The 17,847-nt window shown below is 36.7% G+C and overlaps 2 protein-coding genes across 8 annotated transcripts in view; both read left to right on the top strand.

Annotated features, from left to right (window-relative positions):
• Positions 1–235: 235 nt before the first annotated feature.
• Positions 236–11,117, top strand: LOC105266002 (uncharacterized). 4 transcript variants are annotated; one of them, XM_011303869.1, is made up of 3 exons: positions 236–374; positions 3,603–3,761; positions 6,103–11,117. In XM_011303869.1, the coding sequence occupies exons 2-3, from the start codon at positions 3,757–3,759 to the stop codon at positions 8,216–8,218; spliced, it is 2,121 nt and encodes a 706-aa protein (XP_011302171.1). In that variant the 5' UTR covers positions 236–374; positions 3,603–3,756; the 3' UTR covers positions 8,219–11,117. The 4 variants fall into 4 exon arrangements, with proteins under 4 accessions (XP_011302171.1, XP_011302174.1, XP_011302172.1 ...); XM_011303872.1 differs by having other exon boundaries at positions 259–328; XM_011303870.1 differs by lacking the exon at positions 236–374 and adding an exon at positions 460–606.
• A 4,698-nt stretch (positions 11,118–15,815) lies between these two features.
• Positions 15,816–17,847, top strand: part of LOC105266001 (tsukushin) — a 37,715-nt gene continuing 35,683 nt past the window's right edge. For all 4 annotated transcript variants that reach the window (XR_892120.1, XM_011303865.1, XM_011303867.1 and 1 more), the window contains exons 1-2: positions 15,816–16,139; positions 16,269–16,575. Coding sequence is in view for 3 of the 4 variants with exons in the window: in XM_011303865.1 (XP_011302167.1) it covers positions 15,978–16,139; positions 16,269–16,575 (469 nt within the window). In the remaining variant the exon portion in view is untranslated. The remainder of the gene's footprint in view (positions 16,140–16,268; positions 16,576–17,847) is intronic.

The raw sequence follows: 17,847 nt of genomic DNA, 5'->3' as shown, positions 1-17,847 counted from the left end.
CCCAGAAGGTCTATGATGTATCTGAAACATTGAAATCAATATTTTCTATGTTGCACGTTATACCAAATAAATATAAAATAATCTTGCAGTAAAAAATTGTAAAAGATAAGGAGAGTGCGAGTCGCCTCAGAGTAGTTGAGATATAAAGAGCGCTATCATTTTCTTTATCATGGCGTCACGATAAGTAACCAGACTTTATCTCCGATTGGGCACTTCACGAATGCCATATCTGGCGAAGTTCACTATAGTGCGTCGCTCGTAACGTGAAAGATGGTTTAACGTACCAGAGAATATATTCGTATTACTTTATCAGTTTGGGTGACCTTATGTAATTTTAATTAAATTAACTCAAATTGTTCATTGATCGATCGCAGGTAATCAGTTTAAGGAATGACACAATACTACATGAATAAAACTTCCAAGTGAAATATTAAAAAATTTTCAAGCTTTTCCTATCAGTCACTTTCGTTCGGCGAAATCATAGAGTATCTCGTTATCTCGTTGCCGGTGATTCGATTCCCCAAGCTCTATTATCCATGCAAACACCGGCATAAGTGTTTCCGTGTATTGACCTCATGCATTAATGGAACATCAGCTGATGATTTGGTTAAGTGAAATTGATGCAATAAAAACTATTTTCAATATCACCTAAGTATCATGTATGAACGGAAAATCAGTTTTCAATTAGATATACGAAAGAAGAATTTATTCTCGAAAGTAGTTGATAAAAACGTCATTTTTGATTCTCCAAAGTATTGTCCTTAATAAATTACGGACTTACTTTAGAATTTATTATTCTTTCCTATTAATACTATATAGAATCTGTTTTTCCAGAAAGTTTAAAATATTATCCATTCAATACATGTCAATTTGCTGACCTATTCCGAGTAGTATGTTTCTGGTTTCTCAATTGGTTTTCAATAAGTAATTTTTGTTTCTTCGTCGCGATTTAGATGTCATAACAGAAAAAAGGACTTCGAAGAATTAGATCTTATCATTTTACCCGTTCGGGATTTAAATTGGAAACATGTCGCATGTGAAGCAGTGCAGTATTCACTGTGTTAAGCCACCAGTGTTCCTTAACTGATCATATCTATTGTCATTTGGCTACTCGGATGCACTGGCTAGAATGCAATTCCATTCAACTGCCCTCCCGAAATGATCAAACCTTAAACATCGATTATGAAATCTTTCAATAAATACTGTATAGTAATTTTTCTTCCATAGGACAATCATTTTTCTTGAAACGGTCTATACATTAAAAACTCTGCTTTAAATAAAATATTGATGTGGAGTAATGTCCGGATACAAATATCTATACGGGAAAACAATATATATGTATAGATTGACTACATATGGATATTTCTTCAGGATGCGATATAAAATGTATATCACAGCTTTATTTGACTGCATAACAGACAATAGTATCATGGACTTTATTTTGATTCAGTAGACACGGCCGGCTTAATTCATTCAATCCTTATTAAATTGATGTGGATGACAATTAAAGAATGTCTTGATAGGAAACTCACAGCATCGCAACCGTGGAATGTCTAAAAAAATTGGGATAAAATTAAAATGAATTGACTATCTTATACACCTCAAGATTCAATTGATCAGTTGATCCAATTTCAATGATGATTTTTTAAGAGTTTGTGGAGGAATGACGATAATTTTAATTAAGTACAAGAGCTCAAAGTCTGATTTGTTAGAGCATGGTAAGGAGGGAAGAGCTATAAGAGTAAAGAATCTTCTGTATGGAGAGAAATAGTCATTAAAAATTACAGAACCTTACACGGAGAGAAATATTCAAGAAAAATTACGGAAGATTTCACGTAATCTGCAAGCGATAAATCACATAAATTCTACGATCGGTTCCGTAAAAATTACTCATGCGCCCGACGACATACGCTAGCCATGAGTCACCGTGAGGGAGGTATTTTTATGGAACGTTTCGTAATTTTCTTGAATATCAAGGAATTTTTATGTGCTGAGGCATAATAAGAATTGAAGTTCCGTTCGATTTTAAAACATCCAAAAAAATTACGTGACTTTTTCGTATTTTTTCGGTGATAGAAAGCGAAAAGTTACTGAAAGTTCGTAACATGTACGTGGCATGTTCCGTAATTTTTCTGGAATATTTCTCTCCGTGTAGTTTACTTACTGATTACGAAGAAAGTGACGAAGAAAACTTAGAAGGTTCAGACAAAAATTACCGGACGTTTTGAAAAGATTTTAAAGTCGTTTCATAAAATTTTCTCTAACGATTTTTTGCTCCGGAATCACGGAAAATATACGTAATTTTTATTGAATATTCTTATAGGCGGCTTATAGTTGGCTTTCGCATGGATGCCCCGTTTATTTTCAGCGTTTTACCAGCGTTTCGCAAACATTGCAGTCTGCATCTTCAGGGCTAAGAGCTCCGATTCTGAGCTGCAATATTTGAGGGTAGTCGTTATATACAGACTACAATGTTTGCGAAACGTCGGCAAAAACGCTGAAACTAAACGCGGTATCCATCCGAAAGCCAACTATAATAATAATTATTGCCGCGAAAGCCTCAAAATTGAGGTTAATTGAATATTGTTTTCCATGCGAATGATTCATGGGTAATTATTGCAGAAAATTCTTCTTTGAGAATTTTGTAAATACTTTTAAGATTTTTCAAATTGTAATTACCGTACCTTACAATTGATTGAATGAAAGTGAGTGGCAGCTGTCCCTTTAGGGCAGAGGTGGGCAACCTCAGCTGGTGGAGCTGCTCGAGCTCCCGACCTCCATTAGGCAAAATTGTCCTAAGCCATAAGGTTTATGGATGCACGAGTTGCACCCCCTTCGGGCCCATGGTCTCCTGCGCGTGGCAGTAGTGAGGATATTCTGCACATACTTGCTGGTGGAAAAAGTAAAATAGAAAAATTTTCTATTTCTCTAATGGAAATATTTTTTCAATTATTAATTTTTTTGTTGTTATGCTTTTGATTAATTATTGGTCGTTTTTAATCGACTTTATAAAGAAAATATTCGGACTTTTGATAGATTTTTTGAAGAGGAAATATTGTTTTGAAGACCAGTATTAAATATTATCATGTTGTTAATAGACCTTTGCATGCATTTTCTAACTTTTAATTTCTATCTTTCCCGCTCTCGATGCCAGCTTAAAATGCACAAACTTCTCACCATCAAAAACATTATCGGCATCCTTTAATGTTTAATTGATGATTAAAGTTTGCTCTCTCAAGTTCACGAGCATCTCACTTTCATTTCCACCGATGAATGTTGAATCTAAACCATCATCTTTTAATTCCATTTTTTTCTAATCAAAAAGGAAATGTTCAAACACGTGCATGGGAATTAAAATAATTTTTCCCTCGCATTTCAATCACGCTTATGCGCCATCTCCCGATGTTACCCACACCGAACAAATATACCACAACTTTATAATCACGTTAGGTCCCTTATAATTGGAGCCTCAATCATTTTATGGCTACAGCCTATCTGAGGTTGCCCACCTCTGCTTCAGCGAACAAGTAGAGGGGGAGTGGAAGGAAAGTATACTGAATGGGATAATACTAAATGGGAAAAAAATATTTAAAATTTTTCAGGTAAAGAAGTGTTACAATTGTTCTCCATGTGCTGCTTCCGGAATGATTTGCATTTAATAAACTTCCCCTCAACCCCTCCTCTACTCGCCCGCTGAAAAGAGAACTGATCCTCACCGCAATTTGCAGATTTCTAATTTGGCGACTTCTAGCAATTATGAGGTAAGATAACTGCAATTTAAAAAATATTAAAAATATTTAAAAAACTATAAACAAAAATTTTTATTGATAATTCGCTATTTTTCCGTATTGCTCCTCACGATTTTTCGTCTGGGGATTCGTACTGCATAAGTCCCAAACTCGAAAAGTTGGAAATCACTAAAAAATAAAAAAATATTGGCCGGGTTTTTCGGAAGGGGTTTTATTTCACTCGTGAGGTTGGCCAGTTCTTACCTTGAGCTCAAACGCCAACTCCACATGGCTAAAAACCCCACATCCCAGCAGCTTGGAAATATCTCTTATAGCCATCTATTCCACACGATCCATCAAGCAGAACATTTTCAACTGGTGCTTCATTATAATTATCCTGACATCCAGATTAAAAAAACAAGGACTCCATATGCTTAATTTTTTTTTTACTTTTTCTCCACCATGCCTGCATTGTTGTGGTGCATTTCTGCTTAATGCAGGCTGCACCAACGTTTCCGATAAAATAAGCAGTGCGAAAGACTGTATAACAGTTGATATATAACTATTACTCTCTATATATGCTTCTTTTTGTTTCTGAATGGCAGTATTGCAACTGTCCGATCCCGAGCCCGCAAAAATTCGAATTTGATACGAAAGCATGTAGAATAGTAGGACATTCAAAAATCCCAAATTTTTGAAAATGTCCGTGCATCCCCTCCCGCCAAGAGTAAGGCAGCATACTCACGAATTGAACAACCAAATCCTCTGTGAACAACTACGACCATATTCACGGTGTATTTCCAATACGGCATCCCAACATTACAAAGTATTATAAATATCCTAAACACGCTCTCATTGGAGAGTTGAAACAAATACAGAAAACTCGAAAACTCGAATTCCTAAGCAGAGCTAGTACATATTTGAGAGTAACCAAAATACATCTGTACCTCTAATTTATCAAATCACTACTACTGATGTCGTATTTTTATCACACTGAATAATATGTAGAAACTTAGTGATTGAAACTGTAGGAAAAATACTCATCTACATCTATGTATATCCAGCACTAAAAAATGTGTATTATAAACATTCGCATGTAACTCATTAGTTGGAGGCCCCCGGGTAATACCCAATTGCACCTTGTGACGAAACACGTTAAAATATAAAATCTCTCATTTCGCGTTGCTAATCGAGAACCGCTCCCTCCCGTAATTTAAGGTGGTTGTCGCGCGACAGTCTCTGTAAAAAGTTTATCCGCTGTAAAAGGGGCCAGTTTAGAACACAATCTTTTAGCGGTATATAGTCTCACTTGATTGATTGCATTGTGCATGGATAGCTAAAGCATAACTATATGTTTTCCATATTAACTATTTTCAATTATATAAATTTATGAATTTCTGATAATTATATACCGTAAACCAAACGGTCAATCGATTTGATTTTTTTTTCTGTATTTCCTCCCACGATGTATATTCCACGTTTTTTTTTTATTTCTGAAACTGTCGAGCCGTTGATTTTTGAAAAATTCTAATCGGCAAAACTCCATTTAAACACGTGTTAAATCACTCGAATTTCAAAAATTTATATCTCAAGTTCAAAACGGTCAATTGCAAACGGAAAAGGCTCATTTTGTTACTAATTTTTCAAACTATTCACGATAAAATTGTTAACGAAAACTGTCGAAAAAAAATTCTACGCGACAACAACCTTAAGAAATATTTTTGGAAAAGCGACCAGCTGTATTTTTCTCCTTAAAAAAAAAATTGAGGTGCAACGAAAAGCTTCCCTGTTTTTTGCTACATAGCTTAACGATTTGTGATTTCTTTATGTTATTTAGTGAAATTGCAATTAATTTTGAATAATAAAACGTAGCGAAGCTACTTGGAGAGGGTATCCCAAAACCTCATGTCTAAACTTCACCTCAAATTTTGAGGTGGAATTATGGATTGAAGAGTTCTGTGTTGCTTTTCGATCAGACGCATTCTGTTCTTCTTATTCGGGGTTGAATTTGGGCGCAGGATAAGGGAGGAGGAAACGTGATAACGGATCTTCAGATGACGGGCTCCTGATTCGTTTAATTTAACCTTGAATAAGTTGAGGAGAGTCCGTTCAGTCGGAACGGAACGCTGGCGACTTTTCGATCCACAATTCCACCCACAACGTTGGGTTGACAAACCCATGATTAAGATTTTTATATTTGATTCGTACAAATTTGTGGGAAAACGAAGATTAATCTTATGACTGAAAACACTAACAATTATCATGAAAAAATTAATTTAAATTGCTGTGAATGCTGGTAAAAATATGTTGAACACAGTTGGTTCACTCCATTACATTAGCATACATTACTCATGATAATCTTTTATATTTTCAGATCTACTGAAAAGACACTCACCAAGATGCTGGAAATTGTTTTCATCTTTCCTGTTCTTGGGCTTTTCATTCTTCCAACGATACCTGTGCCAACATCAGGCCTGCACAATTTAAAAAATAAGGAAACACTTGTCGAATGTCGTTACCTGGATGATATCAAGTTCACCAAAGCTTGTGAGCTCAAAAGTCTGAAAGTTAGCTCTGCAAGCGCGAATTTATCCTCTTCAAACTTTGGAAATAACACAGCACTACAACGTCTAGATCTCTCTCATAGGAAGCTCCGTCGAATTGAACCAGGAACATTCTCAAATATGCGGAGTTTGCTGAGTCTGGATCTCTCACATAATCGCTTAACTCATCTAGGACATGGAACATTCGAAGGACCAATGCACTTGCGTGTACTGAATCTCCACGGTAACTCGCTTGTCAGGATTCCAGAGGATGCAATCAGCCTGAAGAACTTGAAATTTTTGGATCTTTCGGGAAATAACCTCACTTGTGATTGTCAAACGCTCAAAACTCGAGATGCATTGATTTTACAGGGTGTCATGCTCTCCACCAAAGCAATTTGTTCATACCCCGCAAATCTAAAGGGAGCTATGCTAACTGAACCTGATGCAGAGGTTATATGTATATTTGAAAAGCAGGATCAAGATCCAGAGATGCAGAATGATCAGCCTGACATTTCAACAGAAGGATCCGGAGATCGCGCTGCCGGTAACCTCTTTAACGAACTTGCAAATGAGAATATTTCTGAGCAGACTGATTATCTTTCACATTCTAGTTCTGAGGCACTCCCGAAACACAGCGAAATCACTTCTTATGGTGTCCCTCTAACAACACCTTTCATATCCTCTGAAAAATATGATGAACTATCCTCCACCAAGCAGCCCACCATATCTTCAACTTCTTTATCTACAGAATCAATCATTTCTGAAAATAATTCGGAACAGTCGAAAAGTCTCGATGTTTTGACGGAAGGATCAGGGCCAGATCAGGAAGATGACGGGTCTGGTCTGGGATCCACTGGATTATTAATTCCTCCGATTACCTGGGATAACGTCACACCTGAAATTCCGGAAGATGAAATTTCTGACGTTGGAGAAACTGTAACTCCAAATCCAACATCGACATCGACGGCTCCTGGTCTTCTAGATGGTTTCTTCGGATGGTTTTCTTGGAAATCATCAGAACCGACGACATCCATGCCAGTCACCACAATATCCTCAGAGGAGCTTACTCCTGAAGATGAACATTTTATCGGACTTCCTAACTTCAACAAATCGTCGCACAAGCAATCCAGTCCTCTGGATTCTTTGAAACCTATAGAAGGGGAGAAGAAATTCAATGTATCAATCAATGATACCGTACTCTATAACTCGAAACTTCAAGAATCCCCCAGTAAACCGTCAGTAATATTCGAAGAAACTCAGGCGGCAGGAGCTTCTGCAACTCCAGAAACAAAGAAAGGAATGGGCTCTTATATAGTTTTGGGAGTTCTTCTGGGAGTACTAGCAGCTTTGATCGGTGTTGCAGCATATAAAGGTAACTTCTGTAGGGAAAGAAGGAAAAATAATTGCAGAAATGGCAGAAGTGATGTAGAAAATGGAACTGAATTGAAGGACCTTCGAAAGTCATTACTAGATGGAACCAACTTAATGCAGTCAAAAATATCGTCGTATGAAGGCAAACCTGAAGGAGTGCCTCTAGTCACAATTGGCGAGGAAATCGGCTCTGCTAAAAATCCTACCACATATGTTGCATCTGTTACTGAATCCCCTTCAGATCTGAAACCTCCAAGAAAATCATTTTCTACAACGGAACCACAATTGATAGAAACCAAAGAGAAAGTTGCGAGTACTTCAAATCATCAGAATGACCAATGCATCGATCTTAATGATCGTATTATCAATGGCAATAACGGGACCAATTCGCTAGGTTGGATCAGAGAATACCCGTCCTTAGAAACTGTTTCTAAGCAACACCGTACTAATCTTATATCTTCAAGTCCTCCGGCTCAGAGGGTCAAAATCATCATGCAAGATAATCCCGCGAGTATCCCTAAGACACCCTTACTCATCACCAGATCTGGTGATAATCTAATAACAACACCCTGAACTCATCCAGGACAGTTATAATTTTTCTTATCAATGGCGATTCACGCTTCAACGATTTCTTGAACAAGTTAATAGAGTTAGATGGAAGTTACTAAAAGAACGTAGTGATAGCAGCTACAGTGAAAACTCGCCGAGCACCCGTCTAAATGCACAACGTTTCACCGTGTGATGAAAAACATTCCGCCATTCTAACATTACCTCCCTTGAGCATTCTCTGTCTAATAGCTCCCGTTTTCTCCCTTATGCGCGAGAAATGAGCGTAGAAGCATTTACCAGCTGACAGACCCCCGCTTGCCACCTACGTGCATCTCTTCTGGTTCTCAGTGTTCTCCCCCTCTCAGAGTTGCAGAGAGTGCGCTCGTTAACTGACATTGCAAAAAATCAGACCACCAAACCTGAGCAATTACCGAATTTTCACTGCATATCTTCTCAATCGGTTTCTGTGCATATCACGTGTTCTTGAAATCCTAAATAAATTCTCAGGAAACTTGATCTTTAGGGGAATAATGTCTAAAATTTTAACAGTTGATTACATGAACATGTTATTTTTACGAGTATGACAGTAATAATTTTGAAAAGGTAATGGGGAAATGAGTTGTAGACAAGAATTCACATTTATATTTATATTTAAAATTATCTTTCATATGAGAAGGTGACGACTATTAAATTTTTTTTTCGGTTGGATCCACGGGATAGAAATTTAAATGGCTTGGTAGCATATTTAAAATCCTTCATTATGGATGTAAGTTCCACGCTGAAAAAATTTTCGGTAATTAGTTGGTAGATTTACACCAGCACACGAGCCCCAATCCAGGTCTAAATTTTCCACGAATCTCACAGGATCGTGTATATAAATCCTTTATATATCTCCGCGCACGTTCCCAAGTGTAGACATTTAAGGGAAACAGTTGCATACCCTAACTTTACTGCGCTTTAGATCACCCAGTGCCAACAACTTGGAATGATTACACTGGTTGATACACTTAGAGACAATGGACAACACAAAGATGAGTGAATGTCCGTACGGGAAAAGCCTTGCGACTACCAGGGGCAGATAGCCAGAAAAAACGGGTCCTATTGTATTGTACACGTAGTCGGCGTGGCGAGACCCAATGCTCGTCTCAGAAAGAGGTATCGTCATGTCTGAACGCGGAAAAATTTGAATTTTTGAAAGAAAAACATGAATATTTTTCTTGGTGTATTTTGCATTGTAAAACGATATCAGTTATTCATTCTTTTCTATATTAAGTCCAAATGGAATTTTTCGGTAGCAAATGAATCGAACAATACTGGCGAAAAGATTTTCTAATTTGTGTTAAGAGTGTTTGGACATCTCCTAAGGGATATTTGAACCATTTAATTGAGTTTTCCGAATTTCAGGAATTAAATGTTCAGCAAGTGACAGTCTTACTTCAATTGACAAGATTTTCGACCTTGAAAAAGCACAGAAACCAGACATTTTAATTCCATAATTTCATGGCTTGTCGACTTGTTTCATTATATCGTTTCCACTGTGAAATCTTTGAACATCCACCCATTTCCAGTTAACGACGGAAATAAGTAATAAGGGCAAAAAATTCAAGATAGTTAGCTGCGGAAAATGACTGAGCAAAGATAATTGAAAAATGATCACAGATGAAAAAATCTCATAAACAATCCTAGTTTTTCACTTAATGAAACCTTATTGAATGCCTATGAAAATTCCATTAGTGTTTGGCTGACTGTTATTTGGGATTTGTTCCATTATGAACATTGAAAGAATAAAGAAACTCATAGGAAAAATTAATTAAAAAGAATTGATTTATACATATCATTTGTGGGAAATTTCCTTCAAGAATTGCTATTAAAAAAAACTTCTAAAGGAATTTAATCACAAACTTATATAATTTTTATAAAAATCTTATAGCATTTCAACAAAATTATATGGCGAGTCCGATAATATTTTCAGTTGAGTTGGTTTTATACGTGATATCGAAAAGACCCAGTGGCGGCGTCGATTAATTTTAAATTTACCCTCAGGACGTATGATGGGTGATGTTATTAAGAGGGTAGTTAGCCTACAGGAAGAATTTTTTAAGTTGAATTGGGGAAAATTGGTTTGAATTTTTAGGTGGTAAGATTTTGTAAATCAAGCCCTACTTTATATAATTATAATGTAAAAAAATACTGAAGTTTCCTACCATCACTAATTTGCTGACATTTTATAGTTCACTGAACCCAATTTGACGTATCTTGGAACAACACCAGGTATCGGGCTACCCATTGATGGTGTATAATTTGGCTAGTTACTAATCGTAAACACGAGTCTCATGCGCAATTCAGCCTGGGTCCGAGGTGTAATTTTTGGTGCAAATCTACTAAGTAATTATCCAATGGTTTTAATGTATGGGATTTCCCATGTGGAATTCGGTATTGCAAACTTTTCAAATCCTAATATTGGAAAATTACTAAGCATAAATTTGGTCTAGGCTGTTGTGATCAAATTATTTCTTTGGCCCAGGCTCGTCTAGGCTGATGTGATGGAATTTTTTTTTTTCGTCCACATGGAAAACATATATATCCAGAAATATAGGCCATTAATATCCGAATATATGTCGCATACATTCCGGCAAAAGATACATTATCTATATGCATGTAGTTTAAATAAATCCGTGCCGATATAATTTTTGTAATAATTTTTGGATTATATGTTTCGTCATGCGGGGGCTGATAGGTTTCTCGCCGTCGGCTCAGGCAGGATATCGGTATCGTTAGAAAGCACCGAGTATACGACTTCCATTACCGCTCAATCTCGACAGGCATGATCTCAGATTTGCATTATGTAGCGGGAATTGATAGTACCATTTAGAAGGTGATATGCTGTGTATAAATTTGAATAAATAACTAATCTGAGTCTTTATTCATATTGACACTTGAATTGTAAATATTGTAACCATTGGTTAGATAAAGAAATAAATTTATTTATCTTTTGTCCATAATTGAATTGTTTCTTTCTGTACACATTCAGTCTACATTCGATAATCTACGTTCATTTGTGGATATCAGTATAACATCACGTCCGGCCTTCATCAAACGTAATTTAAAAATATTTTTTATAGAAAACTTGTGATTTAATATCATTTAATGATCTACTGATGTTGGAAGCTCTGACTAAATTGAGGAGGAGCAGATTGAGTGAAAAGCTGCCTGATTTGAAGACCCTAATTCGATTTTTTTATGCTTTCTAGGGATTTTCATCAGTTGAGATATGTTTTCGGGCAGCGAAAAATATCGATCTCACACCACTGAAAAACTGATTTGGTGCATATTTGATCATGGTGAATGTTAGAGGTGCTGCACCGGATTTTAGTCTCACCGCACATCCGGCGTCGGACTGAGGAAGATTGGAAACCCTCTGAAAAAGATGGGTTGAGGTTTTTCTATCTGGGCTAACCAATCAAACGTCCAAACCTGATGGCTCTAGATAAAACGTTATAGATAAGGCTTTTGTACGATATATCACTTGTATTCCAGGTACCAGCTCGTGTTTAAAACGAAATATTCAATGGCGCAGACAAGGTGAGGGAGGACCGATCTGCTTCATCCATATGGCTGCCAAGTCGAAAGTACCTAAAGTGAAGAATACTCCTAAAGAAAATATTTTATTGAATCAACATTTACACTTCAGCGTGCCGTAACTGGCCAATTACACACGAGGAGCTTCAGTCTTCGCATGTATTTCGAAATGCACTCTGAAATGTAAAATAACCTACGCCACTCTGGCGTTAATTTTATTTTTCACGCGTGCAATAACAAACCTCGCCGTCAGATTGGTTTATTAACCTCACACGCGTAAAAAACAAAACTAACCCCCTTGAAACGTAAAATATTATTAATATGTAAGAATCACTGGATTGAGAGAAAAAAAAATTGATTCCTTGTACCACGCAACGTTTGGCCTTGCCATTTTTAATACTTTTCTGCTACCGATGAACAACATTGATCATAATCCTTCGAAATAGCCTACAGTCTTTATCGAAGCATGGGAATTACTACTCAGAACTTAAATTTTTAAGAGAGAGATAGGTGGAAACCAGCCGTCGGGCACTAACTTGCAAATTAAAATTTCCATAACTTAAGTGGTAAGACTGGAATACACTGGAATACTGGAATACGATGTTGTCGTAAACTACACTTGTAAATTCTCAGTGGATGTGAAGAAACCATTAAAAAATAAAATTTGTTGCTATTGCTTGCTGGTATGATGAGATACTAATTAAGTAAATGAGTAATCAGAATAATAATGATAATTGACAAAAAAAATAGTAATCATATCGAAAGTAAGAATAGTAAAAAAAATCTGTTTTAAAAGAAAAAATACTCTCCGAAGCTAGAGTTCCACTCTTCAACCTTTAAAACGTTCATACTGGCATTATTGAATGACACTGTCTATTGACGATAGAATCATTAATGAGGGCCTAGGTAAATAGAGTAGACAATCTCATGTAGATATTTTTGTTGTATTTTCTGATCTTATTGTACATTATTCTTATATACATTATTGTCATCCGGTATCAAGTATGTATCAATACACGCCCATGTTCGCACTTCAACCCAATGTTGGGGGTGGAATTCTAGATCAAAAAGGTCCTGAGCAACTTTTGGAGCAGACTCACCTTCTTCTACTTATTTACAATTTGAAATGGGAGAGTGTTGGTGGTATCCCTATCATGCGCTACTGCTCTCCTGCGGCGGCAGAAAGAGAAGACTTCCGTCATCCTTGCTGTGGTGTGAGCAGCAGCTTGGAGACAGAGGGGAAAAACAAATCAACAATGGTCTGCCCACCACTTAAAAATCAATATCTCCTCTTCTAGTTCATACTAAGAATTGATACGAAATTCATCTCTTAGTCTTATATTTTTTGTAATAAAACCACGGCGAAAATGATGGCGGTCGCGAAAAATGAATAATTTTACGATGAATTTGCCGTCTCTAAGAGAACAGGAGAGACAAACGCTATCTATAGTGTCTTCTTTTTTGCCCACATGTCAATATCCTTCAGTAGGCCGCGTGATCCTCGACAGATCAGAGAATTTTTTACTACGAATTGTGTAGTGGCAACGATGATTCAATAAAGAGGCATTGTCAATTATCACAATGAACATCATTGTGCAGTTGAAAATCCGAACGTTTCGCGAGCACGAGGATTTCAGCACCGGTAAGACAGCCTGAACGTTTGGGGAGATATTCGCGGCGACGATATCCATCTACGGCTGCTTCCGGACATCCTCAATGTAGATTCCTCTGATTTTCTGGTCTTTTTCTACATAATTCCTTGGTTTTTTATCATCATTAGGAAGCGAATTACCTTGAGTTCCTTGAGACTAATGTTCCAGAGCTGGCCGGCGATGGTCCTGGTGGCCGACTCGTTTACTATCGGGATGACGGTGCTCCAGTTCACAACCCTTTGGGTAGTGGCCCGAGAAGAGGGAGTGACTAAATGATTGCTTTTCAAATCATTGGACTAGGAGAGGTGGTCCCGTATACTGACCTCCCCGTTAATTGTCCCTATTTCGGATTCTCCTTCTTTATACCAATTCGTTATCATTTATTTTGCTTCCGTTTCATTTTTTTTTATCCAGATCCCCAGACTTGACCCCACTAGAGTTTTTCCTCTGGGGATTTCTGGAAGGAAATGTTGACTCGCAGGAGTCGGTCGATCAAGAGATGCTGGTGGCATGGATTCAGGAATTCACAGGTCTCATAATATCGGAAATACTGTCGAGTGTTTGGGCTGCGGTATTGTACAAGGCGAGGGCTCTGTCTGCAGGAGAACGGTCAGAGATTTGAGCATCTGCTGTAGTTGGAAGCAGTAACAAATCTTGTTCACCATAAATGAGAAAATCGGTCCTTTTCAAGGCCACCAAAAAGCTTTAAAATATATTACTCCGGGATTTCCCAGACCTTTCCCTTTCTTCTTCTGGGAACTAATCAAAATTAACCACTGGACGCCTTTGATTTTATCCTTTATTCTTAATTAGGGGGCCGGGGGGAGCCATTAGTTTTTAAGTGGCGAGCGGACCAATGCTGCTTCGTTTTTCCCCTTTTCGCTAATCCGCCTGTCACACTGCATCAAAGATCGCGGCAGTCTCTTTCTGACACCGCAGTAGTTGGAGATACTACCAATACACTCCCATTTCACGCACCGTTGTGCGTCAGCTTATGCCGCGCGTCTCATTCCTCCTTCAACACCAAATAAGTTGGAGAGGGTGCGTCCGATCTAAAAGTTGCTCAGGATTTTTGGACCCAGAATTCCATCTCAACTTTAGGTTGAAATGCGGACGATGGGTTTGGGACACTCGGTATTCAGGAAAAAATGTTTAAAAAAGAAAAAAATATGCACTTCGTTGTATTATTTTTTAGGTGAGTATGATTGCAATGAAGTAAGTAATTGCCTCAAAGCATAGAAGAAATCATTTCAATTATTTTTTGAAAATTTTCTAGATTTTTATGCCACAATTATCATACTGTACAACCAATAGATATCGCAGAATTAAAACATTACAATTTGGGCGGCGATGAGTTGTCAGTTCGGCGAGTGATAAGAGGAGGGGTAAGGATTGTAGTTTGAAAAAAATTGTTGTAATATACGTTTGCTCTACCTCCAGTTCCCCGCCTATTCTCCCTCATCAAAGTTGCACGTGTTATGTTGAACTTCACAGCGGGCTGCTATAATGGACCATAGGGAATAGAATGAGTCTTCATTACTCTGAACGTTCACTACTGCGTGCTTTTTCTAAATTTGCTCAGATACTTGGACGTAGCTGGAACTACCTCTCAATGAAATATGTGTGTTAATATGCATTTATTCTACATTAATTATTTCAGCCAATGACTAGCCAGATTCTCTTTCTTTGACATGCAAAGAAGTGTTTAATGTCAGTTGAAATAACGATGATTTCATTTTTTGTATTAAAAAAATTGTTCTTCCCGACCCTTTTATGGATTTATTTTGTTTGATTTTTTATATCCCAGTAACATTCCCTTCCAGCTGACGAATAAAGAATAGGAATTTTTTTTTGTTAATCCACTTCATGAAATGAAACATTGAATTCGATTTTCTTCAGCTTTTCGAAAGGATTTTCGTATTGCGATCGTAAATATTTAACAAATAATTCATCTTAGCCTTTATTCACTTGACACATAACTTTTATCTTCAAAGCATTCGAAAAAACTTATAAATTACAGTGTATAAATAGTTTTGAAAATAGTGAGGCATTTTTGAGAATTTCAATGAGTTTCTGAAATAATTGATGCATTGTTCTAATTATTGTAGAACTAACACATGTTGCAATCGATTATAATCGTCACTCATTCAATAATTTTGTTGTACAGAACATATAAGTTCATCACTTTTAAGTAACTTTGGTGTTTCTTTTCGCTTTTACATTCCGTCGAATTGTTATTTCTACCATACAGAAATATAATGTTCAACTACTTCGTCCGTAATACAATGAAGAAGTGGGTGAGTTATCTTCGTTTCGATTTTTAGATAACAGAATGATGAACGGAGTAGGGCAGATAAGGAGCTGGTAGTTTTCACTTTGACGTGAAACAGGGTTACGCCCGAGTGCAGCCCAATGTCTTTTACAATGAACAATGACAAACAATAATTCGAAAACTATTTTCAAACTATGCGTTGAGAACCCATCCAAGGAATCGGAAATATTATAAAACAAATTCTGAGATTCGTCATTAAAATCAAGTGAAATAGTAGAGAATGAAGGAAATATTGTTCTTAATATTCGGTTTAGTGTGGAGTTTCAACGATGCAGTAAGTATGGATCAGGTGAATTATTCAAAGTGTTTCGAGAGAAATCGAACGTCATTTTTTTGCCCCGATTCCCAACTGCACGAATTTCCGGAAAATATAACAAAATCGGTAAGTGATAAGGAATTTAATTTCCATTATATGCCACAAGATATTAAATGATTCATAATGATTCATGCTCATTTAGGGAGCACATATATTATTCCGTGATACTAAAACTTTGAATTATTTTTACTGCAGATTCAGTACCTGGATTTAACAGGAAACTACTTGAAAATCATACCCAGTGATATTGGAAGGTTTGTAGAGTTGAAGTACCTGAATCTAGGAAGGAATCTATTAACAGGATTGCCTGATAATTTTAAAGAACTCTGCAAACTGGAAAGACTGGATTTAAGTAATAATGATATTCACGATATTACGGCCGGAATTGGAGTTATCACCAAACTTCCAAATTTAAGGATTTTGAATATAAAGGGGAATTCCATCACAAGTTTGGAGAACTTGGCTAGTGAGGTGGTCAGAGCTGTCGATGCCAGTCATTGCTGTGAGTGAATGTCAGTTTAGTTGTAGAGGTGTTTATGATAATGCCTTAGAAGATAAAAGAAGATGAAAGTCTAAGTCGAAAGTTCTTCTTCGCTTTTGGCTCTGTCAACTCGTTAACTCAGTAATAAGCAATGAATGACATAAATAGCAAAATTATATTTAATCAACCCTTCTATCATACAGGCAGTAAAATACTGGAGGAAGAAGTACTTCATTAAAAACTTTTTTTTGTAATGATGGAATTATGAATTTTTCAATAACTTTACTTATTTAAGTTTGTGATTTATTAATAATCACATCTTGTATGTGGGCCTTCATGAAGATGCTAGTATCAACATTTTTTATTAGTAAAAATGATATTTCACTGGAAGCTGTTTTTTGGGAGTATAAAGGAAGGAATGAGGTTGAACCAGGGAACGCGTTTTCTCAGGAAAATTTGCTCACGGTAGCTTTCAAGACATGACCAGGATAGGAAGACGATTGGTACAACAATGATGGTAGAAAAAATTACGATAGCAATATTATAGGCACATATTGTTTGTAAAAAAATAACTACGCCAAAAACATTATGGGTTCATTGTATTTCCATAGTAATTTTCCTACAGCCATTGGAGTATCGCGAGGTAATTCCACTCTGTTCTAGATGAATTACAAAACAAATTATTATTGTTTTGTAGTATGGAAAATCAAAGTAAACGGTTTTTGTTTGTTTTGTCGATGCATATATTCGGATTGTCACTGGAAGTAAAAAGAATGAAAAAGCTACTCTCAACACATTTAATGGCACTGTATGCGGACGTCCGTATGAGAACGGCCCATTTTGTTAGTTTTAGTTTGTGAGATCATCGTAGTTTTTTTATTACTTTAGTGCAGACTCTTCAATTTTTTTTTATGACTTTAATAGGGAGTCTAGCACCTTCCCTGTCAAATCTGATGTGGATTTGGATGAACACGAGATATCTCGTGAATTGGATCATTGGAACGAGCAAATTAGTTCATGAAATATTCCAGTTTGTATCAAAATCGATTTACTTGAATATCTCGAAAACTATCCAATCTTTTTCAATGTCTCACCTCTCAACATATTCATCTCCGTGGACTCCATCTCAATTGATCTAAATATCTATAACCATCCATACTAAGTTTTGCAATTTTGCTGCTGCTGCAAAAAAATTGTTGGCACGATGATCTTGCGAAAAATTAATTCATCAAATTGGCATTTCCAACCGGCAATAAAATGTTTGGTATTAAAGAATAGCTGATTCGAATTATT

Source organism: Fopius arisanus, unplaced genomic scaffold, assembly GCF_000806365.1.
Source record: "Fopius arisanus strain USDA-PBARC FA_bdor unplaced genomic scaffold, ASM80636v1 scaffold00034, whole genome shotgun sequence".
NCBI lineage: Eukaryota > Metazoa > Arthropoda > Insecta > Hymenoptera > Braconidae > Fopius > Fopius arisanus.
Note: the sequence above shows the minus strand (reverse complement) of the source record. Positions and strands in the feature narration are given on the sequence as shown.